The sequence below is a fragment of the Dipodomys merriami genome, unplaced genomic scaffold (assembly GCF_024711535.1).
Source record: "Dipodomys merriami isolate MVZ:Mamm:240054 unplaced genomic scaffold, mDipMer1.0.p SCAF_20, whole genome shotgun sequence".
NCBI lineage: Eukaryota > Metazoa > Chordata > Mammalia > Rodentia > Heteromyidae > Dipodomys > Dipodomys merriami.
The window spans coordinates 21,140,647-21,158,021 of NW_027203382.1; the positions used below are offsets into that span (position 1 = coordinate 21,140,647).

A 17,375-nucleotide genomic window follows, 5' to 3' on the forward strand; every position below is an offset into this window, starting at 1 on the left:
CATGTTGGTGGGGATGAGGGGGGAATGCACAGATGGTGGGAATGTAAAGTAGTACAACCATTCTAAACAGCTGTCTGGAGGTTCCTCAAAAAACTAAACATAGATCAAACCATACCATTCCTGGGCATCTACCCTGACCATCACGATATGATGCAGGATATGATAAAGACACCTGCACATCCATGTTCATTCACACACTACTTATAAAAGCCAAGACCAAGAAACAGCCCAGATACCACACAATATATAAGTGAATCCAAAAAATGTGGTACCTATACAAAATGGAATTTTAAACAGCCATTAGAAAGAATAAAATAATGTCCTTTGCAGGGAAATGGATGGAAGTAGAACAAATCATGTGAAGCGGGTAAGCCAAGCTCAGAGATAAATGGCTCATGTTCTCTGATACGTGCAAATTAGATCTAAAATACACTGGGTTATGATATATTTTACAGGATTCTAGATACAATGAGACCAAAAGAGGATAGACACTCTTCACAGAGAAATACAATGGCTCAATGCCTAGGTGCTTCTTCATATTTATATAAAATAATACACATGTCAAAACAAACCCCAACATATGGAAACAAGATCTCTCTTTTTTTATTTTTATTTTTTGATGATTCTGTCTTCTTTTTCTCTATGTATGGTGTTTTCACATGCATATCTTCTGGAGTGCACAGAACTCAAGGGAAAAAGGGTAAAAGAGTGCAGCAGTGAAGCTCACTAGACACTGACGAAAGTGAACTATACAACTCGTGGATGGAGATAGGAGGGAGGGAGTGGGAGAGAGTGAGGAACAGAAGACACTGTTCAAAAGGAAATATACTCCTAACCTGACTCATATAATTGTAATCCCTGTGTACATCACCTTTATAATCATAATAATAATGAAATGTTAATTTTTTAAAAACAAAATAAAAAATCAGCTTTTATAAACACTACATTAAAGTGACAATGTGGGTCATTTTAATTCCCACTGTTGACATATAAGTTTCATAAATAAAAAACTATTTTAACAACTTTCATAGGTATCAGTTTGGGAATTCATCTAGTTTGGGAATCATCACACCTCCCCAGCTTACCTAACAGCAGTGGCTTGGTGGATGAGTGTCTCTGTCTGCTCTGACAAGTCTGACGGAAGCAGCAGTTCCACAGGCTGCAGGCTGGATATGCGAGTCTCCAGCTCTGATCGCGAAGCGAAGTCCTGGAAGCTATCAAACACAATCTCACCTGTAGCAGGCTGCACTCCCTGAAAACAGATACAAACGTAACATCACTGAAAACAGACATTTTTTGAATGACAGCTGGGACACAGAGATCTAAAATACACTGTGGAACTTTCCAGAGATACCTAAGTATAGTCCTGAAGCTAACTAATACGCCTGGTGGAACAACTATGACACGTCACCCTAATGGGCCTCAGTTTCTTCTTCCACAAAGAGAAAAAAAAGCAGCTACTTTCTAACCAGGCTATTGTAAGGATCAAGTCAAAAGAATAAAGGTGAATATCCCATAAATAAGGCACTGCACAAACAGCAATTATGATCACAAAGGAACACAGTCCTAACCACCTGACCACCAAAACAATAGTAAGCACACTTAATTATATCTCTAATATGTAAAAAGTAAAATTATAAAAAGCCGGGGGTGGGAGAATGCAGTCATAACATTCAATGCATATCCTATGAAACCAGGAAAACTGGGGGTGAGTAGGGATGAGAGGGATGGCAGAGAATGAAGAATGAAGAAGCTGGGCACCGGTGGCTCACGCTTAGAATCCTAGCTACTCTGGAGGCTGAGAGCTGAGGATCATAGTTCAAAGCCAGCAGACAAATCTGAAAGATTATCTCCAATTACCAAGCAAAAAGCCACAAATGGAGGTACAGTTCAAGTTTCTAGCCTTGAACAAGAAAGCTAAGGGAGAGTGGAAGGCTCATCTAAGTCCCAGTACAAGCACAACAATAACAAAAGAAAGAAAGAAAGAAACAAACAAACAAACAAACTACTTAGTTAAGGTCTCTGAGTGATAAAGAACACAACAGTCTGTTTTAGCCAATTATCATTATCCCTTAAGTATCCCTTCCTCCGAATCTCTGGACAGAATAGTCCCATGACCTTCCATGTTTAATTTCTATCCCATAGAAGGTATCTATAAAACCTTTGCTATCCATGCGGTAAGTAGTGTTTTATTATTCTACCTATACACTGTCTACATATTAAAACACATCTCCCTTCAACTCTTAAAATTCTAGAGAACATGGATTGAAATTATCTGGATCTTCTATAGCTCCAAGGAGCCATATGAAAAAACTGTAACTAGTGATTTAACAGGTAATATTATAATGAGAAAAACAGTTTCCTAGAACAATTCCTATAAAGCATACCTCATTAGATATCTCATACACAATTTTATTACTTTTTTTGGTAAAGCACATAAAGAGAAAAACATTTTCAGTATATTAAGAAATGTATAGCTATCCTGTTTTATATTTGTGAGAACATCAAATAGTTACAATAATTTAAAACACATACACATACACATAAACATACATATCGTCAGGTGCCAGTGGCTCATGCCTATAGACCTAACTACTCAGAAGCTGAGATCTGAGGACTTCAGTCCAAAGCCAGCCTGGCCAGGAAAGTCCATGAGATCCTTATCTACAATAACCTACTAAAAAAGAAGGTGGAGCTGTGGTTCCACTGCAGAATGCTAGCCTTGAGCAACAGAAGCTAAGGAACAATAATTCCCAGGCAGTTCAAGCCCCTGGGCACGCGCACGCACACACACACACACACACATATGCACGCACACACACACACACACACACACACACACGATATATCATCAGATTAACCTATGAGGAGACTGTTTTATATCAAACCCAAGCAATTTTATATGATTCTACCTAATGCACACATACTCATGAAACTTTTCCAAAGTGACTCATTTTTATCAAGTTTACTAATACCTTTAACATATTCATTCCTCACTTACAAAGTACTTACCACAATGCCAAAAATGACATTCCCCTTTTTTTTGTCCTTAATATTCTCCTTATCTTCATAGATGCACAGAAGATAATTAGTGGAAGTGTCGGTCATTATCTCATCAACATTCACAGTGTCATCTAGCTTGACCAGAGGATTCACATGTAGTACAGGTTAAAGAAAAACACATGCTAAATTTTAACCTTTATTATTCTGAGGTATGTTCCTCCCATTCCATTTCTTTAAGGCATTTATCATGAAAGCATGTTGGCTGTTGTATCTATTGAAATGATTGTGGGATTTTTGTCCTTGAATCTATTTATTTGCTAGATTCTATTTGCAGTCATAGTATATTGAATCATTCTTGTATCCCAGGAAAAAACCCAACTTTTAAATGTGGTGTTAACATATATATATATATATATATATAATATTACATATTATATTTATATGTATTATATATTACAAAATACATTATGTATTATAAAATGTAGTGTTTGTATATTATATATATAAGCCAAAGCAATTAATTCACACTCAAATACTGCAAATTAATTTCATTCATTAAAGTGCCTAAAGCAACAAAAGAGCAAAAAATTGGGAATTAAAGACATGATAAAAAGTAAGATGCAGGCAGGCATTGGTGGCACATGCCTATAATCCTAGCTACTCAGGAGGCTGAGATCTGAGGATCCTGGTTCAAAGCCAGCCCAGGCAGGAAAGTCCATAGTCCATGAGACTCTTATCTCCAATTAACCACCAGAAAACAGGAAGTAGCACTGTGGCTCAAGTGGTAGAGTACTCCCCTTGAGCTGAATTGCTGAGGGATAATGCCCAGGCCCAGAGTTCAAGACTCATGACCAACCAAAAAAAAAGTAAGATGCATACATATGTATGTACACACATGTATGAAACAAGTCCATTACTCAAATTCTCAGGAATAACAGCTCACTCTGGCATAATGAATCAGCTTAGCATAAAGAACTTGGATATCAGAAATGGAAGCAAAAGGGAAGCAAGGAAAGGGATAGACTTCAAATAAGAGACTCAAGCTCAGGCAAAAGAAAAATCAAGTTTGCCAGGTACTTACATAGGTAAAATCAATATAGGACTATTAGTAGTTTGAGTGTGCGCTGAGTGATAGCTATTTAGGTTTACTTTTCTCTTTGTTTTTTGGGGGGGCAGGGTGGGAGGTTTACTGGGAATTGAACTCAGGGGCTTGCTAGGTAGGCACTCTCCTACTTGAGCTTCTCTGCTAGTCTCTTCTTACATTAAATTTTTTTTAATTATTTTAAGCTCACTTTATGTCTGGATCTACTTGCACTGAAATCTTCCCTCTTTGTTCATCCCTGAATCACAGGGATGAGAGAAACATACTACCACCCGAGCCATTGACTTTGTCCTAGAGCTGGGATGAAAGAAGCCCACTAATCCACTCAGTCATTAAGCAAGATGAAGTCCCAAAAACGCACTCTTTGATTTTTTTGCCCAGGCTAACCTCAAATCTCAAACACCAACTGAGCCTCCCAAGCAGCTAGGATTAAAGGCTTGAGCCACTGTACTATCTAGGCACTTAATAGAAAACATCCTTAGAATCTGAATAGAAGCTAACCAAGTTTCTTAGTCAGCTAATTTGCAATAAGCCATAAGAAATAACTTTCTTTCACAGGGTATCTTTTAAGGCTGATGCATTTAAAATAGCATAATGAGCCAGGCACTGGTGGCTCACGCCTGTAATCCTACCTACTCAGGAGGCTGAGATCTGAGGATCTGGGTTCAAAGCCAGCCCGGCCAGGAAAAGCCGTGAAACTCTGATCTCCAATAAACCAACAGAAAACCGGAAGTGGCGCTGTGGCTCAATTGAGAGTGCTAGCCTTGAGCTGAAGAGCTGAGGGACAGCGCCCAGGCCCACAGTTCAAGCTCCATGATATAAATAAAATAAATAAATAAATAAATAAATAAATAAATAAATAAAATAAAATAGCATAATGAAACTTTTTTACAACTCATATAGGTTAATAAAAAATGTAAAAAAAAAACTGTTAGCTATAAAAAAAGAGTTTCATTATGTTATTTTAAATGTACTCTCCTTTTATTTTATATACAATTAGGTTTAAAAACTGGGTGTGGTGGTACACACCTGGAATCCCAGATACTCAGGAAGCTGAGGCAGGAGAATTCCAAGTTCAAGGCCAATCTGGGCTACACAGAAACCCTACCTCAAAGGGAAAAGAAAAAAAACTAATAAAATTGATAACGGTTAACCTTTAAATTATATTTGTAACACAATGAATTTATGAATGGTGATAAATCTGAAGGCAGCCATTGAGTAAGAACTCGGGTTTCTTCAAGATAAGAAAGCTGTACCCACAATCTTTTTTCCAAAGTAGCAAAATTTATTTATAAAGCTAACAAAAAAAATTCTAACTTATAAGCATTTAACAGACTCCTAATTTTGCAGTTTTCTTTTCAATGAAGTAAAAGCTATTTTCTAGTTCCCATTTTAGGAAGATCCTGAGGAGCTTATAGACCTTAAACAGGTAACCATGACCCACAATGATACCAGGGAAGATATTTCAAACAGCTCTAGTCTGCCATACCAGGCTCGCTCTTCCTTGCTCTTGGGATATGATGAGCTCTCCTTTTACTATGACATTTAAAAATCAGTATTTCCAGCCATCTTCAATCCTTGTAGATGTTCAGTAGAAGAAAGGGGCTAATCACTAACCATGGACTGAAGCCGCCATTCCATTACCACCTCAAAATTTTCCCACTGAAAGAACAATATTTTTTTTTTAATCTATCATCTTAAAACAGAACCCTTGGGACTCGATAAATGGGACTACCCTAAAATAAAAGGTTTCTGCACAGATAAATAAATAGCAACCAAACTAGAAAGAAAGTCAACTAATTGGGAAAAAACATTTACCAGCAATATATCAGACAAGGGTCTAATATCCATTATATACAGGGAACTCAAGAAACGAATCCCTCCCAAATCTAACAAAGCAATCATTAAATGGGCAAGGGAGCAAAAGAGATATTTCTCAGAAGAGATCAAATAGTAAAGAAGGAAGTGGCGCTGTGGCTCAAGTGGTAGAGCCCTCGCCTTGAGTTGAAGAGCCGAGGGACAGCGCCCACCCCAGAATTCAAGACCCATGATCGACCAAAAAAAAAAAAAAAGAAAGAAAGAAAGAAAAGAAAAATGGTAAACACATGAGAAAATGTTCATCATCCCTGGCTGTAAAGGAAATGCAAACAACATACAACAAAGGGGCCCATCAGATGCACCGGACATAGAAGAAAAAGAACTAAGCAACCCAAAGACAGCGATAGGAAGGGAGGATGAGAGGGAAAGAGGGAAAGCTTACACTAAGCAAAAGGCAAGAAAAGTAAACTCACCTGATATGGAAGAAATAACTGTATTGTCAAAGCTCATAGAATTCACAAACTTTATAGACCCTGATAATGACAATTTGCCTTGTGAAGGTTAAAATGTGTTTGTGACTTTAACTAAATATCACTATACTACAAAACTGTGAAATTTATGTAATCACCTAATCTCAATTTTTAAAACAAAGAAAAGTAGATGGGTTAGGAGTGATGGGTGACAATGTTGTCAGACACCTTGTATTCATATACTGTTTGTAGAATGGGAACTTTTTTGTACAAGTATTTAAAGATAATAATAATAATAAATGTTTTTAAAAAAAAAAACAGAGCTCTTGGAATATATAAGCGAAAGAAAATCAGATTCTAAAAGGATATCTTCTCCAATGAGTGTAGATTTTGTATAAAGAGCAGTCAATTTCCGGGCAAAGAGTGAACTTTTGTTGTCTCCAACAGCCTTCAATGCTGCCGTTTCGGTTTGCTTCACAACTCCCACCTTCAACAAAATAAGAAATATTTGATAGCAAATATGATGAAAGCCACTTAAAATTTTACTTTATAATGTTTAAAAAATAATTTAGAAACATTTAAGGCAAATATTTGTCCACAGGGTCCAGGTGAAATATTTAAGTAAAAAAAAAGTCACAAGTTGGGCACCCAGTAGCTCACATCTATAATCCTAGCTACTCAGAAGGCTGAGATCTAAGGATTGTGGTCTGACGCCAACACAGGCAGGATAGTCCATTAGCTCCAATTAAATATCAAAAAGCCAGAAGTAGAGCTGTGATTCAAGTGGAAGCCTTGATGATCAAAAAAACTCGGAGACAGTGCCCAGGTCCTGAGTTCAAGCCACAAGATTGATTAAAGAAACGAAAAACAAAAAAAAAAAAAAAATAAGGAATAACAAGAAGCTAACACATGTGAACAGATCACTAAGAAACACTCTGATTCTGCGTTTAAAAATTCTAGGACCAGGTTGGTGGCATATATCTATAATCCCAGCACTCAGGATGCTGAGGGAGAAGGATTTCAAGTAATCAGGTCAGCCTGGGGTACAGAATGAGTTGTGAGGAAAGCTTCAATTACATAACAAGACCTGTTTCAAAAAGAAAAAATAAAATTCTACTACAAATACTAAACAATGTTTTTAAACATCAAGGTATAATGGTAATAATTATGACACACTTTTATTTCTCAAATTGCCAAATTCTAAAACCAAGTAACCTCTGCCTACCACCTTACCAGACATGTTCTCTGTCTAGAAGAAACCCTAATTCCCATGCCCAAGTTAAAGCCAAAACAAACCTTGTATCCTTTGGCCACAAGGCGGCGAACATGAACAAACAGTCTGTGGGTAGGTATACTCGCTGTCATAAAATTGTGATCTAAATGACAATAAATATTCAGCTCCCGGGCAGCAATCTAAAACAAATTAAAAATAAAATATCAATAACTTTCCACTTCCAGAATCCTTGTTAAGTGGTCTGGGTTTTTTGTTAAAAAATTATCAAAGGTATACACATAGAATTTCTATACTTGCTGCTGTACTATAAAAGTTATAAAGACATTCCCTGCATAGACACTGATAGCTTCATTTGTTTTTGGCAAGTCCAACAGATTGACTTCAAAACCAACATTGATATCTCTGAACAACTCAGAAAAACATGCCAAGTCTTCTTCTATGTACTCAGATGTACCAAAACTTTAGTGTTGAGCTTTCCCTTCATAAGGACTATTCAATTTGAACATGAAGATGTAATAGAATAAGAACTTGTCATGCAAATAACTGACAATCAAAAGATACTACAGCACACACACAAATGATAAGTTCACTTGGAGAGGAAATTCAGAAAGCATGAGAAAAAGAGAACCCCTTGGTCTTACTAGCTAACTAATAATGTATGGTTGACAGAAATAAAGAAGCAGGAAACTGCATCTGATTCCTAGCTTTCTTTTAGAAAACACCATAGCATCAGTACTACCCTCCAGAGGCAAAGACTCTCACTCCAACAATCTTATTTCCCGACCCCCACTTTCCATCTGCACTATAGTAAGTCCATTCCTGAAGGGTAAGGAAACATCTGTCTTTACTATAATCAGACTTAAATTTACCATTTAACCTCCCCATTTCCCAGATGATGCCAACTACATATCTGATCCTCTCCTCAGAAAACATGACTGATGCTATTTTAGTCAGTCATCACATGAAACACAGCACACTCCTTGGAGAACACCACTGTCCTGCCATTACAGGATTCAGAAAACTGAGAAAAAGTTGGTTAAGTCTTCACTACCCATCTATGAGGCAATATATATGCTACCATACTTCTTTCTGATCAGGCTTGGAACTATGCAATCAGTATTTTCCCAAAGCTTGCCCATTACACGTGCAAATTCCCTTTTAATCCTCTTGACTGAAGCCTACATCAAACACTTCAAAATACAATACAGACCAGCTTACACAAGATAGCAAGATTGCTGTCTTGCACAATATGAATGTATGAAATTTCAAATACCTGTTGATAGCTAGTCAAGTTAATGGGCTCATCCATTAAGAGGTAACTTTTCCTGGCTATGAAAATCCATAAACCAAAGGTAAAATGAGGAACATCCATATGTCTCATATTTCTTGTCTGAATCTTCACCAGAAAACATACTGGCATGATCATGCTTCATTCATTCATTAATACATCCCACAAACTTGTGATAGATTAAAAATACTGGCCTAGCACCATTAGCATGAACAGCCCAACACCACCACCGTCATTTCTCTCCCGAGTCTAGCTCCTACCAAACCTGTTTATGCCCATTTTTTGTTTTTTACTCTAAGTGACAGTATTTTAAAGGATGACTGATCAAACTCATTTTTTTGCTTTCAGAAAATGAAACAGAAATGTTGAAAAATATTGATAGTTGGACAAGATAAACATGAACTAGGGTTGGAAAAATACTTACCTCTGCATCTTCCCCAAAGAACCTGTACTTATATCCACATTCCACACACAGAATTGCATCTTTATACTGCTGTTTCATCTCTATATACTGCAGTTCTAATGGCGTATAGATGCTTTTAAATCGTTTGTTAAATGAAGCTTTTGGGATGTTTTCATGGCTCCCTTGTAATGGTCCAAATTGACTGTCCTGGCAACCAAAAGACTTAAATTTAAAAAGTAATAGCTGTAATAGTAGGTTCTCAAAGAGAAAAAAATGCAAATTGGTAAAAAGCTAACACCTGATAAACCCATGTGAAAGTTTTCTAGAAGCACATTCAGACAAGTTATTCCACAGGTTTAATTTTGCTTTCACAGTAAAAGTTTCTGTTTTAATTATAAGCCCCAAATAAACTATCACAATTTGAATAAATTTCCAAATTCTATATATTTTAATGTCTTATATGCTTTTAGTGTTGCATATACTTTTATATATTTCTTCTTTAAGTTTACTTTATTACATTTATCAACAGTTCTTATTATTTCATGTGTAATGCATAAAAGATCAATGGGCACAAACAGAGAACAAAAGCACTTGCAGTAAGCGTGTCAACATCTCAAAATTTCACTTCCTATTTTATAGTTCCAAGTCTATATTCTTTTGTTTTACCAAAGATTTTGCTTAATATTTGCCAAGATTTCTATTGAAACACCTCAGAACCTCCACCTGTATGGCCCATGATACTTTCCCATGCAAACCCTTTAAAATTAGGACTATGGGAAACTTGTACTTACATAAGTATCAATTTAAAAAAAATATCCCCCAAGCCAGTACTCCTAACCCAAGTAACATGTCAAAAACATTTAGGGGTCTTGTTACCTTTTGTTTGACTATAAGCCAATTCATCCCTACCAAATATATACTAAATTAGAATCTCTAAGAATTAAAAAAAAGAAAGAAACTAAGAAAGAAAAGCTCCCTCCTTTGATTCAAATGATACTTAAGAACCTCCTATTCTGGTGTAGTTATATACATTTTTTTTTTTTGGGGGGGGGGAAGGTAATGCTTGTCCTTAGGGCTTGAACTGAGGGCCTGGGTGCTGTCTATCAGCTTTTCTGCTCAAGGCTGGTACTCTATCACTTGAGCCACATCTCCACTTCTGGCTTTTTGGTAGTTAAATGAAAATAAAGATTCTCAGACTTTCACACAGACTGGCTTCCAACCAGATCTCAGCCTCCTTATAGGCATGAGCCACCAACTCCTGGCTTCAGTGACATACCTTTTGATTACTTTGTGACTTGAAATCTTCAGTAGAAATTGCACTCTTTGCACGCTGAAGACTGATGTCCTCAAAATCAGTACACTTTGGCAGAACTGCAAATCTCTCCCTGCATGGCTCTGTCTGGACTCTAATGTGAGGGAGGGCAGAATCACAGCTGAACTCTTTCAGTTTTTCCAGTGACTTTAAAAGGCTCCTGGTCCTCAGATGTCTCTTTGGTTCTTCAGAAACTACTGGAAATAAAAAATAATAATAGTATTTTGGTCCCATTAGGTTGATTTATATAACCAGCAAGAACTTGTTAAAAAGAGAAATCCTATTAAAACAATGAATTTAGACAGGTACAGTATATCACACCTACACTATAATCCCATCGTTCTGGAAGCTGAGGCAGGAACCCACTGAGTTCAAGGTCAGCTTGATCTATATTGTTAGATCCTGTCTCAAAAAGCTAAGAAAAAAAATGATGTTTACTACAATGTTACATTGTAATAAAGCAAAGAAATATATAACCTTGGGCTCATTAGCTTCTGAAACCCATTAAAAACTACCGTAGAATTTTGCATCTGCCTTATTTATTTGGTTTTATATATTAAAGGCAGACAGGAAACTAGAGAGGTGACAACTGCAAATGAAATATCTGAAGTTAGAAAGGAAAATGATAAGCAATCACAAATTTGGCACACCCAATGGAAGCAAAACCCTAAGTCAGAAATTAAGCAAATCAAGAACTCATACTATTTACATATAAAATGCTCAATACTTTCAGGAATTAGTGAACCAAAATCTCTGGAAATAAAATAAAGGGAGTTTCTAAAATAAAGAGGACTGGTAATAAGCAGTTTCAGCAATGACAGGAAGACTAAAGCAAGTAGATCCAGGCTCAGATGCATATCTAGGCAGAAAGTAAAGCCCTGTCTCAAAAACAACCAACAAAACAAACAACTGGAGGTGTAGCTTAGTGGCAGAATGCCAAGAAATGCAAAATCCTGAGTTCAAACCTCAGTACTGCCAAGAAATAAAAACAACCCTGAGGACAAAAGTTGCGCTATGATCATTTTTATAAGTTAAAACTTTTCAAGGTTTAGATGGAAAACTCTTTTCAGATATACAACCTATCGATTTTCCTGTGAGTCTTCTAGCTAGAAAAAGATATATAAAATCTTTTTTTCAAACAACAATGTAGCATGTTAATTTTGTTTAGTATCACTTTCTCCTCTTTGAAATGTATATTGAATTAGTCTTTAAAAGCAATACAGAAAAAGAAAGAAAAAGAAAAAAAAAGCAATACAGTAAGTGTGTGTATTTCACGCCTGTGGACACAAAAAGATTCCCACACCCCTTGAGTGAAAGAAAATGTTAGACTTTACTGCTACAAATTGATAGTTTGAACTCTGTACTGTCTCATGCAGGATTCTGTAATTCTTCAAAGACTATCAGACTTGGTTCAGTCAGGCAGTTAAGTTTGCTTTGTTTTTACCATTAGTACAGGTTTTGAACTCAGGAATTTACACTTGCTAGGCAGATGCACTCTCACTTGAGCCATGTCCCCAGCACTTTTTGCTACAGGTTATTTTTCAGGTAGGGCTTTTCATTTTTTCCAAGGACTGACATCAAACCATGATCCTCCTACCTTTGTCCTCCCACACTTGGGATAAAGCATACCACCATTTCAGCATTTTTGTTGAAATGGAGATTTATTTTTTTTTGGGGGGGGGTGTTGGTCTGGACTAGCCTCCAACTACCATCCTCCCAATTTCTCCCCCTGCCAAGTAGCTGGGATACAGGATGAGTCACCACCTCCAGACCATTAAATAAATACTTATTTATAATGTTTGGTCGTTTTAAGGATTGTTTCTAAACCTTGGTGGAGAGGTCTAAAGTAGCCTTTACTCTAGTAGGTTAGTCCATCCATAAGTCTGACCCTTTCTTGTGCTGTAAGCAGCAGCACACCAAAATGGAGTATTTCCCCTGTATCACTGATAACATTCAGAACACAAAATGCAGTTGCAGAAGTGATGAGGCTTGAGAATTTATTATTCAACTGTCAGTATGCACCAGGCAACAATCTCAATACTTTACCTCTCTTCACCTTTGTTTTTAATACTTTAGATTCTAAATTTAATTTATTTTAGAATCAGTATACATTTATTGTATGAGGGGGTTTCAATGTGGTATTTTCCTAAGTGTGAACAATTGATTTGGAACAAATTTACCTTCCCTGCTGGGATGGTGTTGGATGGAGGGGATGGGAAGGGACCATGAGAGAGGAGTGGAGAGTGATTCGAATACACTGTATATATGCATGGAAATGTCACAGTGAAATCTCCCTCTATATAGCTAAACGTATGCTAACAAAAAAATCAAGAAAAGGTCAAAAAGAACAGAAATGGAACTCCAGCAAGAATATCCATAATGTCTGAAATGAATGTCTCAATGAATAAGATTTTTAACAGATTTAGATGCTACAGAAAACCACTGAACTTGAAAATATGACAGTAGAATACCTCAAAAATGAAGGGCAACACAATACTGTAAAATTTGGGAAAATATGTAATCACTTAATCACAATAAAAAAAAAAAAAACTAGAAGTGGCGCTACGGCTCAAGTGGTAGAGCATGAGCCTTGAGTTAAATTGCTCAGGAACAGCTCCCAGGACTAGAGCTCAAGCCCCACAACTGACAAAAAAAAGAGAGAGAGAGAAAGATCTTTCATGCGATTGTTTCTAACATATTTATAAGATTATGTCTTTGTTGCTTTGTATGTCCCTCCCCCATGGTATAACCCCTGCTTTCACTGTATTTGATGTTGGTATATGTGGAGGGGAAGGGAAAAAACAAATGGTTAAAACAGGGATACAGGAGGACCCATTGCAACAATGAGATGTACAAGCCGTTATGTCGAAAAACAAACTTTACAACTTTGGTGGGGGGGACGGAAAGGGGGGGAAGGGGGAGGATGGGAAGGGATGGGAAGGAGAAACAAAGGAGGAGGCTACAATGCTTGATAAGAAATGTATTCATTATCTTGCCCATGTAATTGTAACCCCTCTGTACGGTATTTTCACAATAAAAAAATACATTTATAAAAAAAAGAAAGAGGGGCCGGGCGCTGGTGGCTCACGCCTGTAATCCTAGCTACTCAGGAGGCTGAGATCTGAGGATCGCCGTTCAAAGCCAGCCCCGGCAGGAGAGACCATGAGACTCCTATCTCCAATAAACCACCAGAAAGCCGGAAGTGGCGCTGTAGCTCAAGTGGTAGAGCGCTCGCCTTGAGCTGAAGAGCTGAGGAACAGCGCCCAGGCCCAGAGTTCAAGCCCCACGACCGACAAAAAAAAAAAAAAAGAAAGAGGGGCTGGGAAGGTGGCTCAGTGGTAGAATGCTTGCCTTGCATGCATGAAGCCCTGGGTTCGATTCCCCAGCACCACATAAGCAAAAATAAATAAATAAATAAATAAATAAAAGTTTAAAAAATAGGGCTGGGAAGGTGGCTCAGTGGTAGAGCGCTTGCCTTGCATGCTCAAGGCCCTGGGTTCGATTCCTCAGCACCACATAAGCAAAAAGAAAAAAGCCGGAAGTGGCGCTGTGGCTCAAGTGGTAGAGTGCTAGCCTTGAGCTGAAGAGCTGAGGGACAGCGCCCAGGCCCAGAGTTCAGGCCCCACGACCGGAAAAAAAAATAATAATAATAATAATATAAAAAAAAAGTTTAAAAAATAAAATTAAAAAGAAAGAAAGAAAGAAAACCAGCAAAATGGCAACAAAATAATTATTCTATAAAAAAAAATGAAGGGCGATGAGAAATAAGACTGGCAAACAAAAGAAAAGAGCCTCAATAACTTGACAGCTCATATAAGTGGTTTAATACTCATCCAAGTAAGAAATGCTAAAAAGGGAGAGGAGGAGGCAGAAAAACATTTGAGAGAATTCTGGCAAAGAAAAAAACAAATCTTTTTAAATTTGTTAAGAACAATAATCCCACAGATCTAAGAACTTTTTAAGCAACTCCAGCCAGGATAAAAAAATTAAATATTTTTAAAAACTAAGCTCAAGTGCAGAAAAATCAATGTGCAAAACTCAATAATAAAGAAAAAACTCTTCTGCCCAGAAGAAAGAAAAATAGGGAAACTGTTCTTCTATAACTAAAACAAAAACGTTAGCATGATGTCACATATGCTAATAGCTAAGACTCTTTGGCAGAAACCTTCCTTCTAGGAAGTGGCGCTGTGGCTCAAGTGGTAGAGCACTAGCCTTGAATTGAAGAGCTGAGGGACAACGCCCAGGCTCAGAGTTCAAGCCCCACGACCGACAAAAAAAAAAAATGGAAATCTTCCTTCCTAAATTTATAAGCTTTCTGATACATACTTTGCCTTCCTTTCATGATTGCTCTTATTCCAAATATATATTTTAAGATTGTTTCCAACGTATATTCTATTTCATTTATTATCAATCCCTAAGTTTTCAAAATATATACTTAAATTCCTTTTCCAATGGATATATTTACTTCTAAGTACCAAAGTTTCCTTTTCCTAGGGATCTGAGGTATAAATGAAAAAAATAACTTGCATATTAAAGATCTAAGAAAAGGTGAAATACTGCCTAGAAATAAAAAGGAATAAATGTAGCCAAATGACAGAGATGGAAGGTAGAATGGTATATGCCAGAAGCTGTGGGTAGAGACTACAGAGTTCTTGTTTCATGGGTGCAGAGTTTTAGAACAGCAAGGTGAAGAGACAGTGCTGGACATCAATAACAAGACTGTTTCATTTTATAAGAAGGATAAAAATGGCTAAAGGAAGTAAAGGAGAAAGTTGGGATAAGCTAAATTGTAGAACTACCCCTAGCTTCCTACACACACCACCAGGACCTCCAGCATAAATAGATCTCACTCCACAAAGGAAGAAGACTCAATTATCCAAAAGCCAACCTCTTTCCCCTTGGGAGAACACAAACATATCAGTGCCATGACTGGGCTGAGAAGAATCATCACCCAGAACTCACCAGGACTGCCAGATATTACCAAGTCACTTCCTCCTTCCTGTTCCTGGGCTTTCTTTGTTTTCTTTTTAACAGGTCCATCATTCACCAGTGGTCTTTTTTTCCTTCTGTCAGTTTTTGTAGACTGCAATATAGAAGTTAGAAGAGTATGTTACCTCCATTCTGAGAATGCTTCACCATACATGAAGTAATTTAAACCTAACTTGTGAATAATAAGTATCTTGACTTCTATTCATAACAGAATGACCTACATTCGCTCTAGAAATGGAAGGCCTACGTAGAAACTAGCAAGTCATAAGCCTCCTTAGCATCTCAAACCCTCCTAGAATTACAGGAAACAAAGTCAGTCTAGTTTCTTTATTCAATCAACCCTTACCTATCTCAAATTACAAACTTAAATTACCCTACTTAGATGTTAAGTAAAATACTCCTAAGAAACATATGTATTTAACATATGGAAAACTACAGGGGAAAAGTAGGTAATACATGAACAACTCATTTTTGAAATGTTAACTATAATTAACTTCCTGTGTAAATAGTTTGCTACTAAAGATGGTATAAGATTATGAACTATTTGTCAGCAGAAAACAGAAGAAAAACTAAGTCCTTCACCAGTCTCAGGTGGTAGATACAAAATAGTCTTGGTGAATTCATAAAAATTAGGTCACCCTCAAAAAAGGCAAAAGACAGAAGTGATACTATAAGGAAGCAAAATATAAAGAAGCAAAATTTTGAAGCAACCTAGTTGTTACTCACATTAAAATCTGGTAGGCAGCTGAAAGATGCTGCAGTACCCTTCCGCACTATCAGTTTGGGCCTTGCCCGTGCAAGGCAGGCACTCTACCAAATGAGCCACATCCCCCGCCCAAGGTTGGGGAATGGTACACAGGGGAGCCCCAAGAAGGAGTGACCCTTGGGCTTAGCCTGTGGTGACATTCCTAGTTAAGAAAACAGAAACACTTTAAAATAATTATTTTGTTCTGTTCAAGGACAGCAAGCCACAGAAAGTACTCCCAGAGTAACTATTCACATCTATAGGACATTTATCTGCCCAAACTAAACGTCACTTTCCAGTCATTAGGAACCTGCACAGAAGGACTTCTGCCCACAGTGATAGGACATACTGCACAAGACTGCTGCGCTCTGGACAGTTAAGACTTAGAATGACAGCTTTCTTCCAGTTACTCAAACAGGAATATATAAATAAGTAAAGTTCTCTTTCAATAATCAACTCATGAAAAAGGTCTCCCAGTAACAACTGGTGTCACCCTGGCCACAAGTCTATTACCTCAAAGGGAAGAAGAAAGCCTTAGGATTACATCTAGGGTTTAACACACCCACTAAGCTTCTTCCCCCGCCCCCACCCCACACACCCCCTCGTCCCCTTTTCTCATCTGGTCCAATCACCTTGCAGTTTCTCGCGCAGCCTCCATCGCCAGATCACCCGCAAACCCCGCCCGTTCCCACACTGTCCCGCCCCCTACCCGAGGCTCCGCCCCCTCCTGGACCGAACCTACCAAAGGCGGCTGAACCGCGGACGCTGGGGGCGCTGCGGAGCCAGGCTCTCCCTTCCCGGAGGCACCCGGGGGTGATGAGTTGGATTTCAGGCTTCCAGTAGATTGGAAGAACCGACTCAGAACTGCTTGTCTTCCGGGGGCCGAGCGGGCTGCCGTGAGTGCGTCCGACGCAGGCTTCCGGCGAGACATTGCCGGGCAGAGAATGGCAATCTGCAGGCAAGGCCGGCCCGGAGAGGGATCCCGCCACTTGCAGCCAGCCGGCGCCTGCG

The 17,375-nt window shown here is 38.0% G+C and overlaps 1 protein-coding gene across 2 annotated transcripts in view; it reads right to left on the reverse strand.

Annotated features, from left to right (window-relative positions):
* Positions 1-17,365, reverse strand: part of Msh3 (mutS homolog 3) — a 166,715-nt gene extending 149,350 nt beyond the window's left edge. The window contains exons 1-8 of one of the 2 annotated variants that reach the window (XM_070031172.1): positions 17,107-17,365; positions 15,593-15,713; positions 10,595-10,824; positions 9,340-9,525; positions 7,690-7,806; positions 6,761-6,880; positions 3,013-3,156; positions 1,086-1,252 (exon numbers count right to left, since the gene is read on the reverse strand). In XM_070031172.1, the coding sequence (XP_069887273.1) occupies positions 1,086-1,252; positions 3,013-3,156; positions 6,761-6,880; positions 7,690-7,806; positions 9,340-9,525; positions 10,595-10,824; positions 15,593-15,713; positions 17,107-17,295 (1,274 nt within the window). In that variant the 5' untranslated portion in view covers positions 17,296-17,365. Of the gene's footprint in view, positions 1-1,085; positions 1,253-3,012; positions 3,157-6,760; positions 6,881-7,689; positions 7,807-9,339; positions 9,526-10,594; positions 10,828-15,592; positions 15,714-17,106 lie in introns of both variants that reach the window. The other variant, XM_070031171.1, reaches the window with a different exon arrangement.
* Positions 17,366-17,375: the final 10 nt, after the last annotated feature.